The sequence below is a fragment of the Agelaius phoeniceus genome, chromosome 3, assembly GCF_051311805.1.
Source record: "Agelaius phoeniceus isolate bAgePho1 chromosome 3, bAgePho1.hap1, whole genome shotgun sequence".
Classification (NCBI taxonomy): Eukaryota; Metazoa; Chordata; class Aves; order Passeriformes; family Icteridae; genus Agelaius; species Agelaius phoeniceus.
Window position 1 is genome coordinate 56011899 of NC_135267.1, and position 19807 is coordinate 56031705.

General features: G+C 36.5%; 1 protein-coding gene across 25 annotated transcripts in view; it reads right to left on the reverse strand.

Moving 5' to 3' along the window:
* Positions 1 to 19807, reverse strand: part of EPB41L2 (erythrocyte membrane protein band 4.1 like 2) — a 109227-nt gene that overhangs the window by 48720 nt on the left and 40700 nt on the right. For all 25 annotated transcript variants that reach the window (XM_077175308.1, XM_077175330.1, XM_077175329.1 and 22 more), the window contains exons 3-4: positions 12325 to 12800; positions 11103 to 11315 (exon numbers count right to left, since the gene is read on the reverse strand). In XM_077175308.1, the coding sequence (XP_077031423.1) occupies positions 11103 to 11315; positions 12325 to 12786 (675 nt within the window). In that variant the 5' untranslated portion in view covers positions 12787 to 12800. The remainder of the gene's footprint in view (positions 1 to 11102; positions 11316 to 12324; positions 12801 to 19807) is intronic.

A 19807-nucleotide genomic window follows, 5' to 3' on the forward strand; every position in this document is an offset into this window, starting at 1 on the left:
ACACTGTGGCCATTGTCCCCGCAGACAGTGGTGGAGCACTCCAGGGGCCCCATTCCGGCACTCCCGCAGCTCGGCAAAGGCCAAGAGCGGAGGGAGAGGGGAGAAAAGAAGGTATGCACTGAGCAAAGAGTGAAGGCATTGTTGATTTTTTTCCCCCAAGAATCCAGAGCTTTATTCAAAATCGCATTGTCCAGCAGCTACTCTACTCAGGAAGATCAGAAAGCTTTCACAGAAGCAAAATTATAAAACGACCACATTTAGTAGCCCAAGTAGGAAGGCTAAATCAAGAAAGTAGAAGTCAAGAGTGACTTCTGAAATGGGGAGCAGGGAATTTTAAGTCTGTTTGGTACTTTCAAAAAATCTTAATCCTCAGGAAAGATGACTACTTCCTCTAGGCATCTGAAGTAACCACTTACTTTTCTTGACAGCTTCACCTTCAGTTTAGTAAGAAAAATCACCAATATAGAAAAGTGGTAAATTGAAAGCAGAAAAAATATAAGCAAGAGAGAGTTCAAAGAATCTTAGATGCATGTAATAGATACAACTTTTTATCCAAAGTTGATGTGCAGGTCAGTGATCATATCTTGCAAATGCAAGTTTCAGTTATACAAATTTCAGTAAAGGAAATCTATAGATTAATGCAAAATAATGTACCCCATCAAAGCAAGACCACATATAGAATCAGATGCTTTTTTATAAAGTTTATAAAAACTCACAGTTAATAACAAGTCTTTGACATTTAGAAACACAAGGCAGGCAAATGTACAGGAAATATATTGCAAGTATAACTGTAAAATATTGCATTTTCTTCTTCTTATTAGGAAGTCATAATAAACAAAGAACTTGGATACACTAAGCAGTGTCCATTGTATCTTTAAACATCTTTTTGTCAATTCATGGTTCTTCCACATAAGGAAAAACACTACCATGTCACAAAGCCCAAGTGTATGAGTCTACATTCTAGACAGCAGCAAAATGAAAAGACATTATACCAACAGCAACTAGTATTTATAGAGCTCTGTTATGGATTAAAAAGCATAAGAAGCCTCTCACTACTAGCAATGGTTTTCATTAGAAGATCCTACTTGCAGAATTGAAAGACTCTGAGTTATTTCACATATATATGTGTGCATGGGTGTGTATATATAGAGAGAGTGATATAGTGATAAAACTTTAGAAATCTAAAGGAATATTTAATTTGCAAAACAAAACTTTTCAAGTGTAATTTCTTTGTAAGCCATTTGGGGACAGGCATTACTACATAGTTTCAATGACAGGATAACATAACTTTTCTGGGAAAACTCATGTTCCTAGTAGAATGTCTCTAACTTGAACTGAAGATAACTAGTCAGTTCAGAAGCTAGAAATATTTTAATAGAGTAGGGCACTCTTAAGAAGGCAGCATCATGGTTTGCACAGTTTGTTACTTTATAAAATGGATTCCATTTAATTTTCTACCACGTGTTTGAGATGTCAACTGATAGTAACAACCAATGTGTAAATTATAATCACTATTCTTATTATACCTATGCATACATATATATTTATGCATCCATATATACACACAAGTGTTTATAGCACAACAAATATTCCTGTTCCAAAATTATAAGGCAGAAATATCAGTAAAAATGTAAGTCCATCCTTGCTTCCACAAAAAGGGGAGCACATTCAACCTAGCTATACCAAGAGAGTAAGAAGTGAGGAGATGTTCACAGAGCCAAGCAGTTTAAAACACAAGAGTACTCAGATCAGCAGTATTCTGTATTGCTGCCAAGTTATGCTTTCTTTTAAGTGAGAACATAAAAAGAACACATGTAACCAAGGCTATTCTAGTACCAATTTCAAGCCTGTATTTAGACTCTGCAGATGCCACCTCATAATGCAACCACCTCGTAAAACCAGAGGTAGAATTTTTCCGTCCTTTATGTCCTTTTCAAAAAAAGAGCAAACCAGAGCAAAGCAATTGCAGCTGACATACACAATGGAAATTTCTATGCAATTGGGAATTAGGATATCATGGATCTGTTTGACTATATATGAGCTGCCAACTACTGATGCAATATAAACATTCACAGCTACCAGTTCTGTTCCATAGATTTATCTATGATAGGGATGCAGGAGTTGAATGCACCATTAGCAAGTTTGCTGGTGATACTCAAGTGGGAGGTGCTACTCACTCCCTTAAGGGATGAGAAACCCTACAGAGCAATGTGGATAGATCAGAGCATTGGGCAGTCAGTGGCAGGAAATTTAGCAAATGCCAGAATCTGTACCTGTTACAGAGTAATGCTGGGCACGAGCGTAAGCTGGGAGAGGAGTGGCTGGAGACCAACCCTGCAGAAATGGATCTGGAAGTGCTGGTCAGCAGCAGCTCAGTGTGAGTCAGCAGGGAGAGCCTGGGCAGCCAGGAGGGCAAACCCCATCCTGGGATGCACCAAACCCTGTGTTCAACCATTCAGACAAAAGAGGTGATTATCCTGCTGCACTCAGCTTTGGTACAGCCACACCTTGAGTACTGTAAACAGTCTGGGGCCCACAAATTAAGAGGGATGTGATGGTCCCTGGATATGTCCAGAAGGCAACAACAAAGCTGGGGAAAGGGCTGGAAGGAATGCCCTATGAGGACTGGCTTAGGACTTTGGGCTTGTCTATGTTAGAGAAAAGGGGGCTGAGGGGTGGCCTCATTGCTCCCTACAGCTTCCTGAAGAAGGTGAAGAAGCAGGTGCTGAGCTCTTCTCCATGGGATCAGTGACAGGACACATAGGAACATATCAAAGCAGTTCAAAGCTGCACCATGGAAGGTTTAGATGTGACATTAGGAAGCATTTCCTTACCACAGGGGTGATCAACCAGGGTAATAGCTTCCTAGGAGGTGACTGATGCCCCAAGCATGTCAGTGTTTAAAAGTCATTTGGACATGACCTTTAGGTCAGCCCTTGTGGCATGGGTGCTTCCTTACCCTTAAAGGGTTGGTCATCAGGCAGCAGAACTCGATGATCATTGGAGGTCCTTTCCACCTGAAACAATCTATCCTATTATTTTTCCTTCCTTCTCGTTTCTGTAGCAGTACAGGCAGAGGGAAATCTCAACATTTCTTCCCAGCCCTGCACTAGCAGAAAGGATTGAATGGGCAATCATGTCCCAGCCCAGGCATTGAATGTCTGTGTGGGGAGGAGGCATGTACCATCTGATGGGTCTGAGAGATGTGGATTATCTCAAACTTATGTAACCATTTGAAGAAATCTGGGGGGAAAAAAGCCAACAAAAACAAGTACAGTTTTCAAGTTTCTGTGTTCATTCAGTTAATCTGTGTTTCCCCAGAATGGCAGAATTCCACATATCTCTTCAGAGATCAAACCCTTCGCTGAATGCAAGACATGCTTCCAAACCAAGTGACTTTTTGAAGTGTTCAATACCTATTATTTCCCCAGAGTTTTGTTTTCTTCTCGTCCTCATTTTTAGAAATGATTGAGCCATTTCCCTTGGAGAAATGTAATAAAGCATTTTATTACATTTGAGAACAACAGTACCCCATGAGAGCAAGGGTCCATCTCCAAAGTGACTAACCACAAGTGTCTACAGGCAAGCACAGGAGCAGTACCCAGGAGCTGACTGACTAAGAGACTGGTATCTGTCTGAAATGCCAGGAGTTTTTCAGCTCCAAAAACATTTTCAAAGACACATATTTACCAGAGGAAAAAAGATTGAATTTAATTTTATTTTTCTGAATTGGTTTAAGAGCCAGTGCTCACAGGCATTAACACAATGCAATTCTGTAGCCAGGCCCAGGCTAAAGCATTCCCCCAGTTTTGTTCAAAAAAATCAAAACATCCTTTGCAGTCTGGCAAAGGCCAGGCCACAGAAAGGAGAAGCTGGAATATGAACCAGGCAGTCCCTGTTTCCCGAGACCTGAAGAATAAGGATTGGTCAAATGGAAGAGAGGAGGAGATGTGCAAAAGCCTGGGTTGTTTTCAAAAGTATGATGCATATCAATGACAAGCATATTTTTTTGGCTGCAAAAAATTGCTTTGTTGTGCTTCTTGGCCAGTGATGCATGAAAAGTGCTCTCATGCCTGGCCTGCACCTGTATTTCATGCAGGGAGAGCTGAAAAGTGCCAGCTCCTGATGCTGCAGCAAACCAGAGTGCCTTGTACAAACAAGAACCCTGGGAAAACCAAACCAAGGGAATACAGGAGTTCACTCCTGCTACAAACTTGGAGTGGCAAAGAAAGGCAGAGAGGAAGAGAATGAGTGGTGCCTTGGAGGCACAAAAGCAGCAGGAGAGAACATAGGCAGAATGGCCCAAAGGAGCCCTTGGCAAGAAGCCGTGCTCAATGGTGCAGAGGAAGGCAAAAAATCCCCAGGGACTGAGATGACTTCACTCATAAACATTACTTTTGGTGGTGTCTGTTGAATCTAGACAAATATTTTAAGAATGTGCCAAATTTAACATCATCCCTATTTTCCTTTTTCTAAATAAAAGATGTCATACTTTAAACAGACCACTTCAGTGCTTGAATAAACCTAGACTAGACATCTGAGCAGTCAGAAAAAGACTTGCAAATCAAAACTCAGCTACAATTAAACATCTGTTCCATATCAGCTTCATTCAGAGTTTTCTTAATTCAGGGTTAAAGACTGATCTTAATTGTACATTGAGCAAACATATTTTTACTTGGTATTAGCAAACTGTAAGTAACCATAGAGTCTGTGTCAACCCTGATATATTTCACTTGTTCATACGTGCATAAAATACGGTCAGTGCTGGCATCCTTTAAATGCCTTTTGTCATAAATATTTAATTAGACCACTGACTGAATGCAGTAAACAAACCCAATAGGATCTTCATTTGCTTCTAACTAGCAATCATTATGCACTTAGCACTTCTTTTTGTTTCTTTGAACTGTGTTATTCTCTACTGAAACACAGTTTATATTTCAAACAGAAAGTCTAAACCAGTCTTTACTGCAGATCCCAAATTCAGTGACAGAATTTCTTCACAACTCTCTACAAAACCACAGAATGAGAGGAAAAAAGCAAGTTTATTTCCTCCACAAAAGCAGGAGATACATGTAGTTCACAGTAACACATTAGTAATTTACACCTCCCGTAGAGATCAATTATCAGGAAAGGAGTAGGTCAAAATTACATCATTTGCACTGTGCTAAAAAAATTAAAATTCCTCCTAAAAATTAAGTCTTAAATATTCCAATAGTCTGCACATTCAAGCTATTAAAACTCAACTGCCATCTCAAATATTACACTATTGAATCATGAACTAAGGTTTAATATGGTTCTGTCATTTCAAGGAAGCACAAATGTTCAGTCAGAGTCTTAGGCAAATACCACTCATTAGCTTTCATCCTCAGTACCTTGAGAACTGTCTGTGATAAACTTACAGGCTGTTATTCCTTTAACTCTCTTTAAAGTAATGAAAGGTAACTGAAAGTTTTTTAACAATTCACAGCCTGTTAAAGTTGTTTTAAGTCATGCTCCCCCAGAACTATTCAACAATAGCTTCTTCCTCTTTCCATCTCTCCAGGTATTCACATATTACTCTGAAGATTCTGAGGCTAAGTAGGTGTTATCTTTAAGAGTTACAATAGTTTTAAGCTTAAAATAATTCAATTAATTGCTCATGCTCTATGAATGCACATATTGCGTACATGTAACTCCTGTTGTTTAGTAAAGCACCTGCATGCAATATTATTTTGTGATTTATTTCAGAAGATTCCTTTAAAGCAACAGAGCACAGAAAATCAATCTATTTTATTAATATGGAACCTATGGACTTCAGGAACTAAAATACTAAAGTTAAACGAATTTAATATAACAATGTAATGGAGGATATTTTTGCTGCCTTATAAAACTTCACAGGTTCCAAAATAACAATATAAAGCAAGTTTGAAGAGTGGCTTGTATAAATGTTTGTAACATATTCCCACTCAAATTTTAATTTCCCAGAGCAAGCAGCCGAGATGCAGACCACATTTTATCAACCATGCAAGATTACAATCAGTATCTCTGCACTGGTGAACTGAATGCAGTTCATTTCTGGGAAAGATCAAAAACCACAAAACACTACAGTGAGAATTTCAAATTACAAAGAACTGAAGAACAAGTTTCACCTAGCACAAGGCTTAGCTCTCATGTCATGGACTTCTCCAGGCAACAGTGGAGTACCTTGGGTGTTGTATCTACACTGGCGTTCAGACAAGGATATTTGGAGAAGCTATACTCCAGAAAGATTACAAACCAGGTCCTTCAAATTTGCATCTTCAAAAGTAATGAAAGTACAAAGACAGGTGAGAAGTAAAAAGAAATAATCACAAAAGAAACCGAAATACCTGTTCAAACAGTTCCACAGATAAAGAATTACTGACTTTAAGTTCAAACTGTCAAGTTCACATTACTCAAAGATCTACTAAGGCAAAATAAAGAGTGCTCAGGGAAAGAATAGATGACTCTCAGAGGTGATAAATTAATTTACAAAGTAACATCAAAAAGACAAATATCTGAGACTTGCTTTATACTGAAATCTAAAGATAACCATGTCAGGCATGCCTGAGGCAATGTGAAAGACATGCAAAAACAAGCCAGAAGAAATAACTCCACTGTCAAATAACACTAGGTGGCTGCAAAAAAGAACTTAAAGTAATTACCAATACATAAAACCCAAGTGCAAAGAAACAAGAAAGGTTCAAATGTACCTGTACTCCTACAGCAATATTTAATGACAAATTCTGAACTATGGAAGAACAGCATCAAATTACAGTCATTTGCAAAGATGTTTTAATATCCTATTAAAAACATGCTAATTCACCAGGAGTGAACTTCCCTTTTTTCCCCACAATTTCATATATAAGTATACTATCTCAACATCTTAAAGCTGTAGTCTTTCCAAGTGAGCACCTCCCTCCCATTTCTATTCTGTACCAATCACCACAGGAATTCACTTTCAGAATATTTTGTCACAGAAACCAGTTTTTGTTTACTCTGATATATTTCTCAATGCAACTTGTATGTCACATATACTTCTTTTTTCCAAAAGGTGCTTTAACTCAATACAGATTCCAAGAAAATGCCTCATTAGGCAGAAGTTACATCAATTGCATATTAACCAGACTTTAAATTGTAATAAATCCATTTTTTATTAACATAAGAGATGCTAATTTTGCAGACGTACCTAATCCATCCAAAATAAACCGATCTAGTTCCAGTTAGAAAAAAATGCACATACATGCAAATTTTTAATGCTATAATTAGGTTTTTAACTGGATTTTTTTAAAAATAGCACATATATATTCCTTTTCTTACACATATTTGCTCCAAAACCTCTCATCTGAAAATTCCAGAGTGCCAAAAAAAAAAAAAGTGACATGATATACCATTTCTTTATACAAAACCTACTTCCACCTGTGTCCTTTTCAGCTGACAATAATGCAGCATTAACCTCTTGCTTACAGGGGATCTTGCCATACCAAGACAAGAAGATCCTTGAGAATATAAAGATTATTATTACACAAACCAATCTGTGGTAGCCAGGACAGAAAACAAGTATGTCAACAGACACAAATTTGTTTCAGCCACATTACAATTACAGGACTTGACCAAATCACATAAATTAATCCCTCTGCCTATCTCAGCTTCATACTACAGAACTGAAATGTTTCAAAATATAGCTGAACTCAAGTTACAGCAAGTTAGGACATCCACTTGTCACTTGGTAAATATTAAATTTCTAGAAATGTCTAGTGAAGCATGGAGAGTCTGGTTCAGAACAACCTCTATAAAGCTTTTGCTGCCCAGTCTAAATCTCAGAGATGATACATTTTTTAAAAAACTAATTCCAGATGAACTGTCATTAAACACCAACCTTAAAGCAAAAACTGTAGCCTCTTTTCTAATACAACTGTTACACATATTTTGTAAAAGCTCACCAATATTTTCCTGAATTGAAATATCAATTTTTTAAGCTTGAAAAAAATCTATTTCAGTCATCTTTGAGAAATCATTCTAATTTATTATGTACCAAATGTTACTTTGCAAAATAAGAAATAAAATCAGCTTCAGTGTTGGAGGGGAATGGAAACTGGGGGAGGGGGTGGTTGGATATGTGTAAAAATTGGGTTTTGTACAAAACATTATATGAAACAATGTTTCCTTTTCCTATTCAAAATTGAAAATCGTGTTATAAAAAATTAAGTATGTTGAAATGTTTTAAATAACTGGAGCTGAAGAAACATAACCACAAATATGTCTAAAACTAAATTAAGCTCACAAAGCAAAAGGGAATATAAAGCAGGATAGAAATCTAACTATCACATGGACAGGAGTTTAGAGAGCAGTTTCTGGTCTACTGAAATGGCATTTCTTCCTAAGCACACAGATTATTGTCAGTTGATATTCTGTTCTCTCAGGAAAAATTATGAACAGGATGGACAGAAAACAGAATGGAAATAAAAAAAACCCTGTCAGAACTCTTCATCTAGCATCTCAATCTATATTAAGAGTGCTTCTTATAATACAGGAAAATAGAAGAAAATTAAGAGAGAGGTGCCAGACTAAACAACTGGCATATATCATGGAATTCAAGGAGCAGTAACAAAAGAGCTGCTATTTTAGAAGCTGTTAATAGGAAATGCTAGGGATATTATACCTGAACTCATCTGCCCTTCCAGACAGTATGAAGTCTTAAAGTGCAGGCTTGTAACTGTACAAGTGCAGAACAAGCCTAAGCGTTCTCAATTACTTAGGGATTAATCTTACTTTAAAAAAAAAAAAAAACACAAAAAAAAAAAGAGAAAAACAGGTACTTGGACAGCCATGATGAACAGGTGAAATTTCATGCAACCTCTTTTTCCTGAGAGCAAAAATAAGTGAGACCTAACTGTATTTCTAAAAGGGCCATACACAAAACGATGAATTTTAAGAACCTAAGATGGCATTTAAAAAAAGATTCTTGAAAATAGGAATGACATTTGCTTCCCCCCCCCCAAAAAAAAAAATCCCAGGAAGTTCCCCTAACTGCTGGGACAGTTCCAATATGGTCAAGTTAGGCCTTGAAGGAACATCAGCCAACTCACTGAGTACTGGTGGGTGTATTCTATAAGGTCCCATGTGACTTGTCTCTCCATCTCAAATGTTCTCACACGTAACCATAACCCTCCCTTTTTCCATTAGTTTCCAAATCACATCTCCAAGCTTTTGCCATTAACCATTTACTGATTAGAACATACTCAAGCTGGAAGAGTAAAGTTTTTCTGACTGAAATAGCTTATGTTCTAAGAATAATGCATCAACACTTATTTTTTAAGAAACAAAGCATTACTATTAATTCAAGATTTTCTTTTTAGATATTAAGTCCTCATATCATGATTCATCATTGTTACTAATTAATTGTATAATATTATATCTACTAATTGGCCACAAAATGCTCAGTATTTAGTTACTGGTGAGAATCCTGATCAGCCTTGATCTGTGTGCTGACACTGAAGCTACTGCATCATGGCTTTCTTTCCTTTTATGCTTGCACCCAGCTCTTGCCTTATATAAAGGCACATACAGTAGGAATGAACAACTGGCAAAATTTAACAGAGACTAAATTAATGAGGTTTTGTCTTCATATTTTGTTTTCTTTCACAGTCCTTTTAGTTTATGTGAATATAAATTGATGCAGTTCTAAAAGGAAAAAGGAATAGGATTGCAAGTCAAACAGAAAAATCCCCAATAGTGTATTAGGTCAGATTTTATTACTGATTATCATGAAAGTTTAGAATGAGTATTAGAAAAAGACAGGATTCTACCAAAGGCTGTTATATAACAGTAATGAAAACAAGGTATTTTTCAGTTTTACTTTGCCATTAGCAAGTATATATATTTTAAATATAAAGAAGCTGGTTTACAGTCCATAGTATACTGGAAAAAGCATCAGGAACGTGAAAATCATGACAATTGCCCCAAACTAAAACCTGATGTACTAGGAAGTCAACCAAAGTAAACTGGGCTTTGACTGCAAAAATTTTGTTTCTTTGCTTTTTAATTCTAATATCATTTCAGTAACTTTGAAAAAGCAGAAATAAACCAACATTTACCCAAACACTAAATATTGAAGGAAGACTAAAAAAGAATATCAGAAATATACTAGGATCTTTTGCAGAAAGCACAAACTGAAATTTCAGTTATCAGTTGATATAGCTTTCCGAGACTTTAAGTATTTTGATATGGTAGTAGAGCATAAAAAACTCTACATTCGTATTTAAGAACACGAATTCATCCATAAAATTTCAGTCTGCTGCTCTGTCCTATAAATAATTCAAATTAACATATAAAACAAATTGTTTCTTCACAACTTTTTCCCCTCTTTAATTACTTTTACTATTGTTCTTACAGGAAACTTTTCCTGCAAATAATGAGAAAACTTATTTCTTGGCAAATGACTTAACTGGATCATGACAGACTTAAAATACTGAGTTATAAATAAAAAATGGTATATTCTTAGATCTGTGGTAAGCCACCACTTCATTTAAGTCTCATTTTTGGTTGGGGAAAAAGCCCAGGATGATAAAACTCACATAGCCTTTAATTAAAACAGAGATGCCATTCAGATTTAAACATCCTGATTTATGTGGAAAAAAAATCCCAAACCAACAACTACTCCAGGGTTACTACCCTGCAGTCAATTTTTGTGAAAATGTGGAATTAGAACAGAATTTTGAATATGTGTTTTATAGCCGTAATGGAATTTTGCTTTCTGAAGAAAAATTTAAACTTTTTAAACTTCAAGGGTTAAAAGAAATTATCTCCAGTTGAGATAACTTTAAAAAAAAAATTGATGAACTCAAGAAAACTTTATCAGCACATGTCCCACTATCTCCAGTAAAGACTTAATGTTTTAGAAAAATAATCAAGTTTGAGCTGTCAAATAATCAGCAGGTGTACTGCAGAGGGCATTTTTAAGAACAAACTGATATGGTTTTAAAGATAGAATCTTAAACTGAAACATTAAATTAGTCCTAGTGATAGTGTTAAACACTAGGTAAAAAGAAAGCAAGTTTTCTTTTCCCTACAGAAAAAGCTCTTTATATAATTTGATGCCTTACCTCTAGGTCACAGCTGTATTCCGTGCCATCCAGAAGCATCACCTTACACTGCACAGTTTTGATTTTCTTTGGAGACTTCTTAGGAATGTTATCTATTTTAATTTCAGCTGTCTGCACTTCTTTTGTCTCCCTTTTTTCTTTTTCTTCTTGTGTTTCTTCCTTTTTCTCTGCAACTTCCTCTACTTCTGTTTCTTTACCATCTTCTTTGGAAGGCTATATAAAATACAGTTAAACTCAGGAAGGAGAATATTTTACACTTGTCCATTCCTTTTATAAGCTACTAATAACTAAGTCAGTAACCATTCATTAAAGTTATGCACATACTGGAAACACAATAACCAGCATAAGCACTAAGGTCTTCTTTTAGGGACCAGATATTCTTGCTGTAAAACCAGGAGGGGCCTTTTTTCCCCTTTCCTTGAAATAAGATTTCCATTTTTTTTTAATATGAGTTATTGGCTTTCTTCCAAAGAGAAACAAATTTATTAAGAAGCTCCAGGAGTTATACTAAACAAAACCCCAGTGCTTATGAAAGCCAAGTGATACAGAATCACAGAATGGTTGAGGTTTGAAGGGATCTCTTGAGATCTAGTCCAATGCCGCTAGGGTCATAGAGGACAATTTGCCCAGGACCATATCCGGTTGGGTTTTGGATATTTTCATAGGGGAAGACTCCACAGTATCTCTGGCTGATCTGTTTCAATGTCTGACTCACCCCTTTACCACCCTTAGGGGGCCTATAATCTGCACCACCACCACTTGGCCACGTCCCTTGCCAAGGAAAGGTCCTGTCCCCATCAGAGTAAAAAGATTTCCTGTGATTTGAGATGTAATTTCATGGGTTTAATTTGGGTCCCTTGCCTTTGGTCATGTAACTGCATACCACTGAGAAGGGTCTGGCTACTCAGCATTGCTTCCATTCAGGTATTAATACATACTGATAAGATTCCCCTTCCTCCTTCTCTTCCTCAGGCTGACCAGTGTCAACTGTGCCAGCACCTCCTCATACATAACATTCTCTATCTGCCTTTGCCACCCTAGAATATGAATGTTAAGAGCTGACATGCAATTTCCCAGAAAGCAGGACTGGAACCTAGCAACTGGAATAGCTGTCATTTTTTCCCCAATATGATCCTAACAAAGCTTTACAAGAATTACATAATTCATTAATCAGGTTTCATTAAAATTACTCCAAAGTACCTGTGAGCCTTCCCACACATACCTGTATTTCAGCACTGCTAATGGAGTGTTTTTCTTTGTCATCTGCTTTAGCATTCTGCCGGTTTTCAGTTGCTTCTTCCAAGCTCTTTCTCGGCTGAGCCACCCCTCCTAGTGCCTGGCTTTCACTTCCTTCAACTACTTGCTCTTCCCCTGTGGCCTTCTTCTTGGACTCATCTTTGGGCTCTGCCAAGGTGTATGACTTCTGTTTCTTAAGCCAAGGGGGAAGGAAACGAGAAATACCCTTGCTTTCAGGTGAAGATTTTTCCTTCTTCTGGCTACTTGGACTACTTTGGCTGGTTGGTGCTGGGACAGAAGAATCTTGAGCTTCTCCAGAGGATGTTTCCCTGGACTTTTCATCTCCTGGAGTCTCTGATGTTTCTTCAGGTTTGCCCTTGGCTTTGTCTGGTCCCAGCTGCTCAGAATCCTTCTTTACTTCGGTCTCTGAACCAACTTCAGTTGTCATTATCACAACTGACACTAAAAGAAGCAACAATAAAAATAGTTTTGATATGCAGCATCACAACTTTTACTAACTAATTATTTGCAGTAATTTGTAGCAGTTCATAAACTCTTGTAGATTATTAAACTTAGTAGGGTTAAAGAAATACTTTTTTTTTCAAATTTTGAGTTCACAAGTAAGACCAGTAAGCTAAAACTTAGTGCTCTACAGATAAAAGATCTACGGCTTCCTTCTCCTTGCTCGCTGAAAGGCATTTGTTTTATTATAAGGTATTCTTAATGTTATTGACCAAGATTATTTCAGAGGTAACTTCAGTTTTCTTTTTACTGAGCTCCTTAGCAGACCCAGAAAATGAATCTTCAGAAGAGCAACCACCTTCTCTAGTAGAAATGGTAGGTACAACCCCCCTATTATTCAGTGACATTTGCCAACTTAAAATAAATTCTTGAAAGAAATGAAAAGAGCAAGATTACCAAAGAATAGGTACAAAAGGAAGGTGAGCATGATAGTGAGTATGAAAAATTGTGAAATTGTAAGTTAGTGATATTGTTGAAATTACTAATAATGCTGGGGAGCATACATTTTTAATTAAGGTAAGATTAGGTTCTTAATAAGAATTTCATACCAATCAACATAAAATCATATGTAACTCTTATATTCTCATCACTTCTACTTACTCTTCCTTCAGTGAAATGAAAGATAAATCACAATACTGTAACAACAGGACATGCAATAATAACCTTTCACTTAAAATTATTGGTATTTGTTGAAAAAAAAAATGAACTAGAATAAAATGTTGTTATCTGTGTGGCACTGTACTGTGCTGCACTGCTCTAAAATGTAGTATAACTACTTTTTTCCAATTTATTGAAGTGAGCCAACAAAAATAAGCATACAAGGGTCCAACAAAAGTTTATAATGGTTAGACTTCATTATCCATCATGGGTATTTACTTACAATCTTCTGAAAACAATTTTAAATTGATGGTCTGTTTTTCTGGCCTAAAATTTAGCGAGTGATTTACAATCACATATATCTTTATAGCATGGGAACCCTCTCCATTACGATTATCTTCACTGCATGCCATTAGAGGCAGGAGGCTCTTAGGCTGAGGACTCTTGCTGATCTCCACTGCTCCCACCCGTGCCCAAAAAGAGTCAAGAAGGTTATCAAGCTCAGGCTTGATGCAATTAACTTGCACAGCACTTTAAGCTGCATTTGAAGCCAACTGAGAACTAGTTTAGATCACAAGGCAGCAGTAACACTTTGCCTCCAGGTTTCCAAAGCACATCCATAGGCAGCCAGAAACAGTTAAACTAAACCAATCCCTAATATGAAAGAAAGAAAAAAGGAAGCTAATAGAGACTTAAATACACAAGAGAGGCCATTCTGGCCACTGAGATGAGCAATACTGAGCCAAAGGAAACACCATCTTGACAGTTATCTTACTAAGAAGCCTAGACGTAGGAGCCTTGAAGTATCTACAAATTCACATTAAGCATCTTGAGACCAAAGGAGCTACAATGGTGTGTGGGGGTTTTTTGTTCATCACTTAGCATTTCACTATCTAAAATCAAAGCATTCCCCAATGAGGAATTAAATTAAAAGTTAGTACCTTTACTGCTACACTAGAGACTTCTGAATACACGTCAAGCTTAAATATTACAGTTATGTAATAACTTGCATATTACATTACATTACTATGTAATAATTTCTACCACTTTTTATAAAACCCTTCAAGTTTCAATACTATTATTAAAGCTTGTGATAGAGTATTACATATTATGTAAGTACTATTTATCTCAGAGGTAACAGGCCTCTGAAAGGCAGGTTTCCATTTGACTGTTGAGATTAAAGAATTTGCTATTTAAAGCCATATATTAGTATGCTAGTTTTCAAGCTCCTACTAATCAAATTACATTTTGCTATTACGTTTGTGTCTCATACAGAAATGCTTCTGTTCTTTCCAAATGGTAGGCATCTTATTAACATAATAATGTAAAGCTTTATAATCAAAATGAAAAATGAACAATATCTAGAAAACTAAACTAAACTTTCCCCGAGAAAAAATGAAACTTCTGCTGATCAGAGAATAACAATACACACAGCTTTATGAATTCATAAGGGAGGTTTCATAAGTAACAGAGATAGTGGTGATTTTTTTTTTCACACATCGCTAAGAAAGAACCAATTTTTTCTCAGAAAGTAGCTTAAAACAATTTTATAATACTTGATATACAAATCTTCAAAGAAGTTCTAGGGAAGCCACTATATTTCCTGCACTTTTTTGTTTTACTTTTCAAAATATGCAGAAATGCATGAAATATATGAACAAATAAAAAATCATTATATGCCACTCTCAAAATTCATACCACAATTTGATTATACAGCCAAAAAAGGAGACATCTCCAGAAAATTCCTTAGAGCTAAGCAAAATCAGTCACCCTAGAAACACATCCCTATGATATTGTTCTAACAATAAAAGAAACTGAGCATATCAAGTCACACATCTTAACTGATTAAATTTAGACAGAACAGCAGTGGGTGGTACAAACTCACTCGATGGAAAACAAGAAAGGTTTTGCATCTTCAAGGGTCCAGGTTTTCATAATCAAAGTTATACAGAGAACCTGGCTTTATACTGCAGAAGCAAGGGAAACCTGTTACAGCCCTAGTCTGAAGAGGTCCGTCCATGTTCACTTAATGCCTTTATTTGATGCCCACAGCAGGAGAGATTTCTTTCATGAGCTCAATTTCCTATAAGCTTGTAACTTTAGTGCTTTTCGGGGCGGGAGGGGAGAGGAAGAGAAGAGGAATAGACAGGAGAACCTGACAAAAGGAAGCACACCTCTCTGCTGAGCCTGTATATTTCTTTATACCCCCAGTAGTCTCTGAATTAACTGTGAAGAGGTGAAAGAGTTAACTACACAAGGGCACTGACCAAGAGTGTAAGTTACAGTCTTCCCAAAACACCTACCTTCTCTACCACATTTGCTTGATAGATTTCTTTTTTCCAGGGTGGCATGTTAGTGTAAGAATTAGCTATCCCTTGAGAAAAACAAAATTGGGTCTCACATTCCCTATCTCAATGCTCTGTCAGATCCTCCAGTTTTGTAGTTCACAGAAAAAACAGAAATAGGGAGGGACAAAACACTGGAGCTCTGTATTACTGCAGTTTGTAAAGCCTCTGCTGTTACCTTCACTACAGTCAAGCAATCAAGAAACCAGGTTTTCTGAAAGTATCTTTTTCCTGATTCCCTCCTGCCCCGATAGGGAAGACCTCACACAGCTCTGGTGTAACAGCCAACAGTGCATCAGAAAGCAAATGGAAACAAACAGCAGACAGCATTTGTCTCAGAAGTGATATAGGGAAGAAATAAATCAAATCAGATTGCAAATTTGAAATTCTCAACTTCAACTGCATGTTTTCTTGCTTTCTTGTCTTCAAGTAAACTCTCATTTATTCTTACTACGTAGCATGAGCACACTAAATACTTTTGCCCCATAATCTTTTCTAAGCTCTGTAACAACTGCAGCAGGACAGGGTTGATAGGGTTCTCCTTATCTCACATTTTTGTATTGCAAGGTAACATTAATCCTGTGTTTCATTTGGAATTGAGAAAGGAGAAAAACAATCTTGCAGCAAGAGTAGACTAAAGAGAAGGAACCTTAGGGCGATGCTCAAATAAAGGATTACCAATGTCTGAACAGGGAAAAGAACAATCTTGGTAGATTTTGCAATTGACATTAAACCTATAAACATTATACCACAAGTGATAACAGCTGTATCTTCTGTAATCCTCCTGAAAACTTGGCTCAGGCCAACTGAATGACTACCTAAACTGCAAGGATGAAGGTTGGGGTGGGATGGCAAAAAGTACTGCAAAGCACTTTGCACTTTCTGAAGAGAAGGGTGAGTTTGTTAAAACCAGTCCCACTTTTACAGGAAGCAAATGATCTGCCCCATTTATAACTCTACCAACTTCCCCAAGCAAGGGTGCTGATCAGGAAGCAACTGAAGACAACAGATATTCTCACTCCTCTCCATTCATCCCTTTCTCTCTCTGAGGAGAAGAAACTTAGTGCTGGCCCAAGTTCGCAGCTGAAAGCAGAAAAGGATGCTACATTTTTTCCTTACACTCTTTCCTCTCAGGTGTATAGATTGGTCACCTGGTTGATACTTTTCTTCTAGCTTCTAGCAAAAATTCTTGAAATGTAGTTTTCTGACCAAAAGGATTCCTGGCACCATAGATAAACTAGAAATAGAAGACATGTCAAATATAACATAAAGTTTAAGAAAAATAAAAGGGAAAAAAGAGAGGGAAAGAAAAAAGTAGCGTAGCTCAAATATCACAGACAATATTAAAACCAACTGCAATAAAATAAAGTTTTCTTTGATGATGCTTTAATCCACTGTTTCTGTTTCAGTATTTCTTATTTATCAGCACAGATGAACAAATCTAGATCCTTTTTCAATACATTTCTGGATCTCATTTTACTTATTTTCTGACTACATAAAAGTAGAAAAAGCAGCCCTAAACTTGTTTCTTCCTTTTTCAGTTTGTCACTGAAATTCATAGCAAACTCAAGAAATAAAAATCGCTTTGATAGTTTTATCTCCATCAGTCTACTAGGATTCACAGAGAAACCATCATGTCATAGAAACAAAAGGAAAAAAAACATCAACCTACTTCTACAGAAATAAATTACAGCTCAGTGCACTAAAAGCTAATGTGTGTCTGTGCAAGTCAGGTAATTTTCTGGATCACCATAGTATTAATAATTTATTTTTTAAATCACTACCTTCATAAATATTACAAATATTTATCTCACATGGGCTACACACAAAAAATTCCAAAAATATATCAAAGAAAATTTCTATCATCTGAAAAAATATACACAAAAACCTGAAACAAGGTCATGTGTATTTCAACTGCCTAAAACAAAGCAAAAATGCTCCCAAATAAAGTTGTTTATTTCTTGTCATATTATTGATCTGAAGCTCAGCAGAAGCCTGATCTGAATTTCACAGTTGGTTAGGAAACATCATTCATGCTTGCTGCTTTCAACATGTAAGAATTGTTGATATAAAAGTTATAAAGAAGTAAAATCCTAGCTGGAACAGTTATTCGTATTTGAGAGTGTAGAAGAATCTGGTTTAAACAGCAGGTAATATCTGAGGAACTTGGTACTACAACTATATTTTTTCAAAAACAAAAATCAGTTCTTTTCTGTAGAGTACAATAATTTATATTTTAAATTTGGCTGCAAGTAGTAACTGAATAATTTTATTTTACATTTCTGCTAATTTTAAGACTTGTATTTTGTCATTGGTACATAAACAACATAACTCATGGTATACCATGATTCCATGTAGCATCATTTTGCTGAAGGTACCAATATAACACATTCTAAAAGCAAACCAAGTAAAAGGTAAATAAAATTTCTCCTTTTAGTCATTATTCAAATGTATTACTACAATTGAAAAGACATGGAGTGCTCTGAACACCAAGGAATAAATTCTACTAAAGAATGAAGTTTTTAATTTTGAGATCCTTAAGAAAGCAAAAACATCTCTAAAATTGGCTTAGATCAATTTGCAACACTCATTTCATAGAGTTCCCAATTAAATATTGTTCTGCAGTCAAATATCAAGCCAACACCACCCTAGTTCTCCCACAGGAACTTGCATCCTTCTCTGTATGTATAAATACACAGAAGTGTTTATACCTACAAACATACTTTGAAAGCTGAATCTAATAATTTGGATTACATTCATTTTTAAGCACATTCCCAAAACAAAATAGATCATACAAAGGTCAAAGACCATATAAAACATATATATACAAATATATATATACATATATATATAAAATCCAATACCTTTATGCACCTAAAATCCAATCACCTATTTTTAAATGATTAATCAATGACGATATCTAACAATTTTACCCGAACCTAGGCATTTACACACACTGAACACCAAGCACTGCTCCAGTCTGCTCCTTCCCTGATGATCACTGTGCACAAAAATCAAGGTTAACTGCAGAGGCTGAAGAGACAGACTGCAGACTCGGCTTTTTTGTGAGTCTCTGCAGTAGCCACAGGGCAGAAGCCTGTCACAGTCCATTGGCTTCCCAGGCTGTGACAAGACCACCAGAGCTGGGCCCTGGACAGATCTCCTGCTGTTGTCATGGCTCTTCATTGCAGGCTCAGAAGGTAACACATTGAAAAACCGATTACCAAGAACAATCCTGTGCCATACATAGGCAAAAAAACCCCCAAATTCCTTCTTTTAAAGCTTCACAGTTCATGGAGGAAGCTTAAGCAATAAGTCAGGTGAGTAGACAATGAAATCTGTATTGATTCTGACTTTGCCTTTGTAATAATATCTCCTAGTAAAAGTTTTTCCCAAATGTAAACCCATAAAAAATTAGCCCTTTCTCCTCTTGATTCTGCTTCGGCTTCCTCCTAAACTGGGAGCTCATTCTCCAGGATGTAACCAGGTGAGCAAACTGACATTGCCACTCTGTGCATTGGTCAGCAGATGGTGCCATAATAGCTCTGAAAGTCAGCAGCACATTTCAAAGGCCAAACTTTAAACAGCAACAATACTCCAATTTCAAGTGTAAATCCCAGATTATGACAAGTGGTGGAATGTTTTACAGAAGTATTAGCATAACATATTTTAATAAATCTAACTTCAGAGCCAGACAGTGAATCATGACTCCATGACAATATAAATTAGTTACATGCGTACATGAACACGTGTGCGTCTAAATACTTTCACATATTCACATAATGTCTATGCTTATCTCCAGGAGTAGAAATGGCACACAGTGGTCTTCTTCCAAAGAATCCTATGTCTACCAAATCTAGTTTCCAGGGAATTACAGGCATGCCATAGTGGCTAGCAGCCCTAAGCTAATAGAAGCTATACACATAAGCATCCCTCTATTTAGATAATGACATCACTACTGAAAATAATAGGTTTTTTATGAGCTTTCATGTTTGTATCCATGCC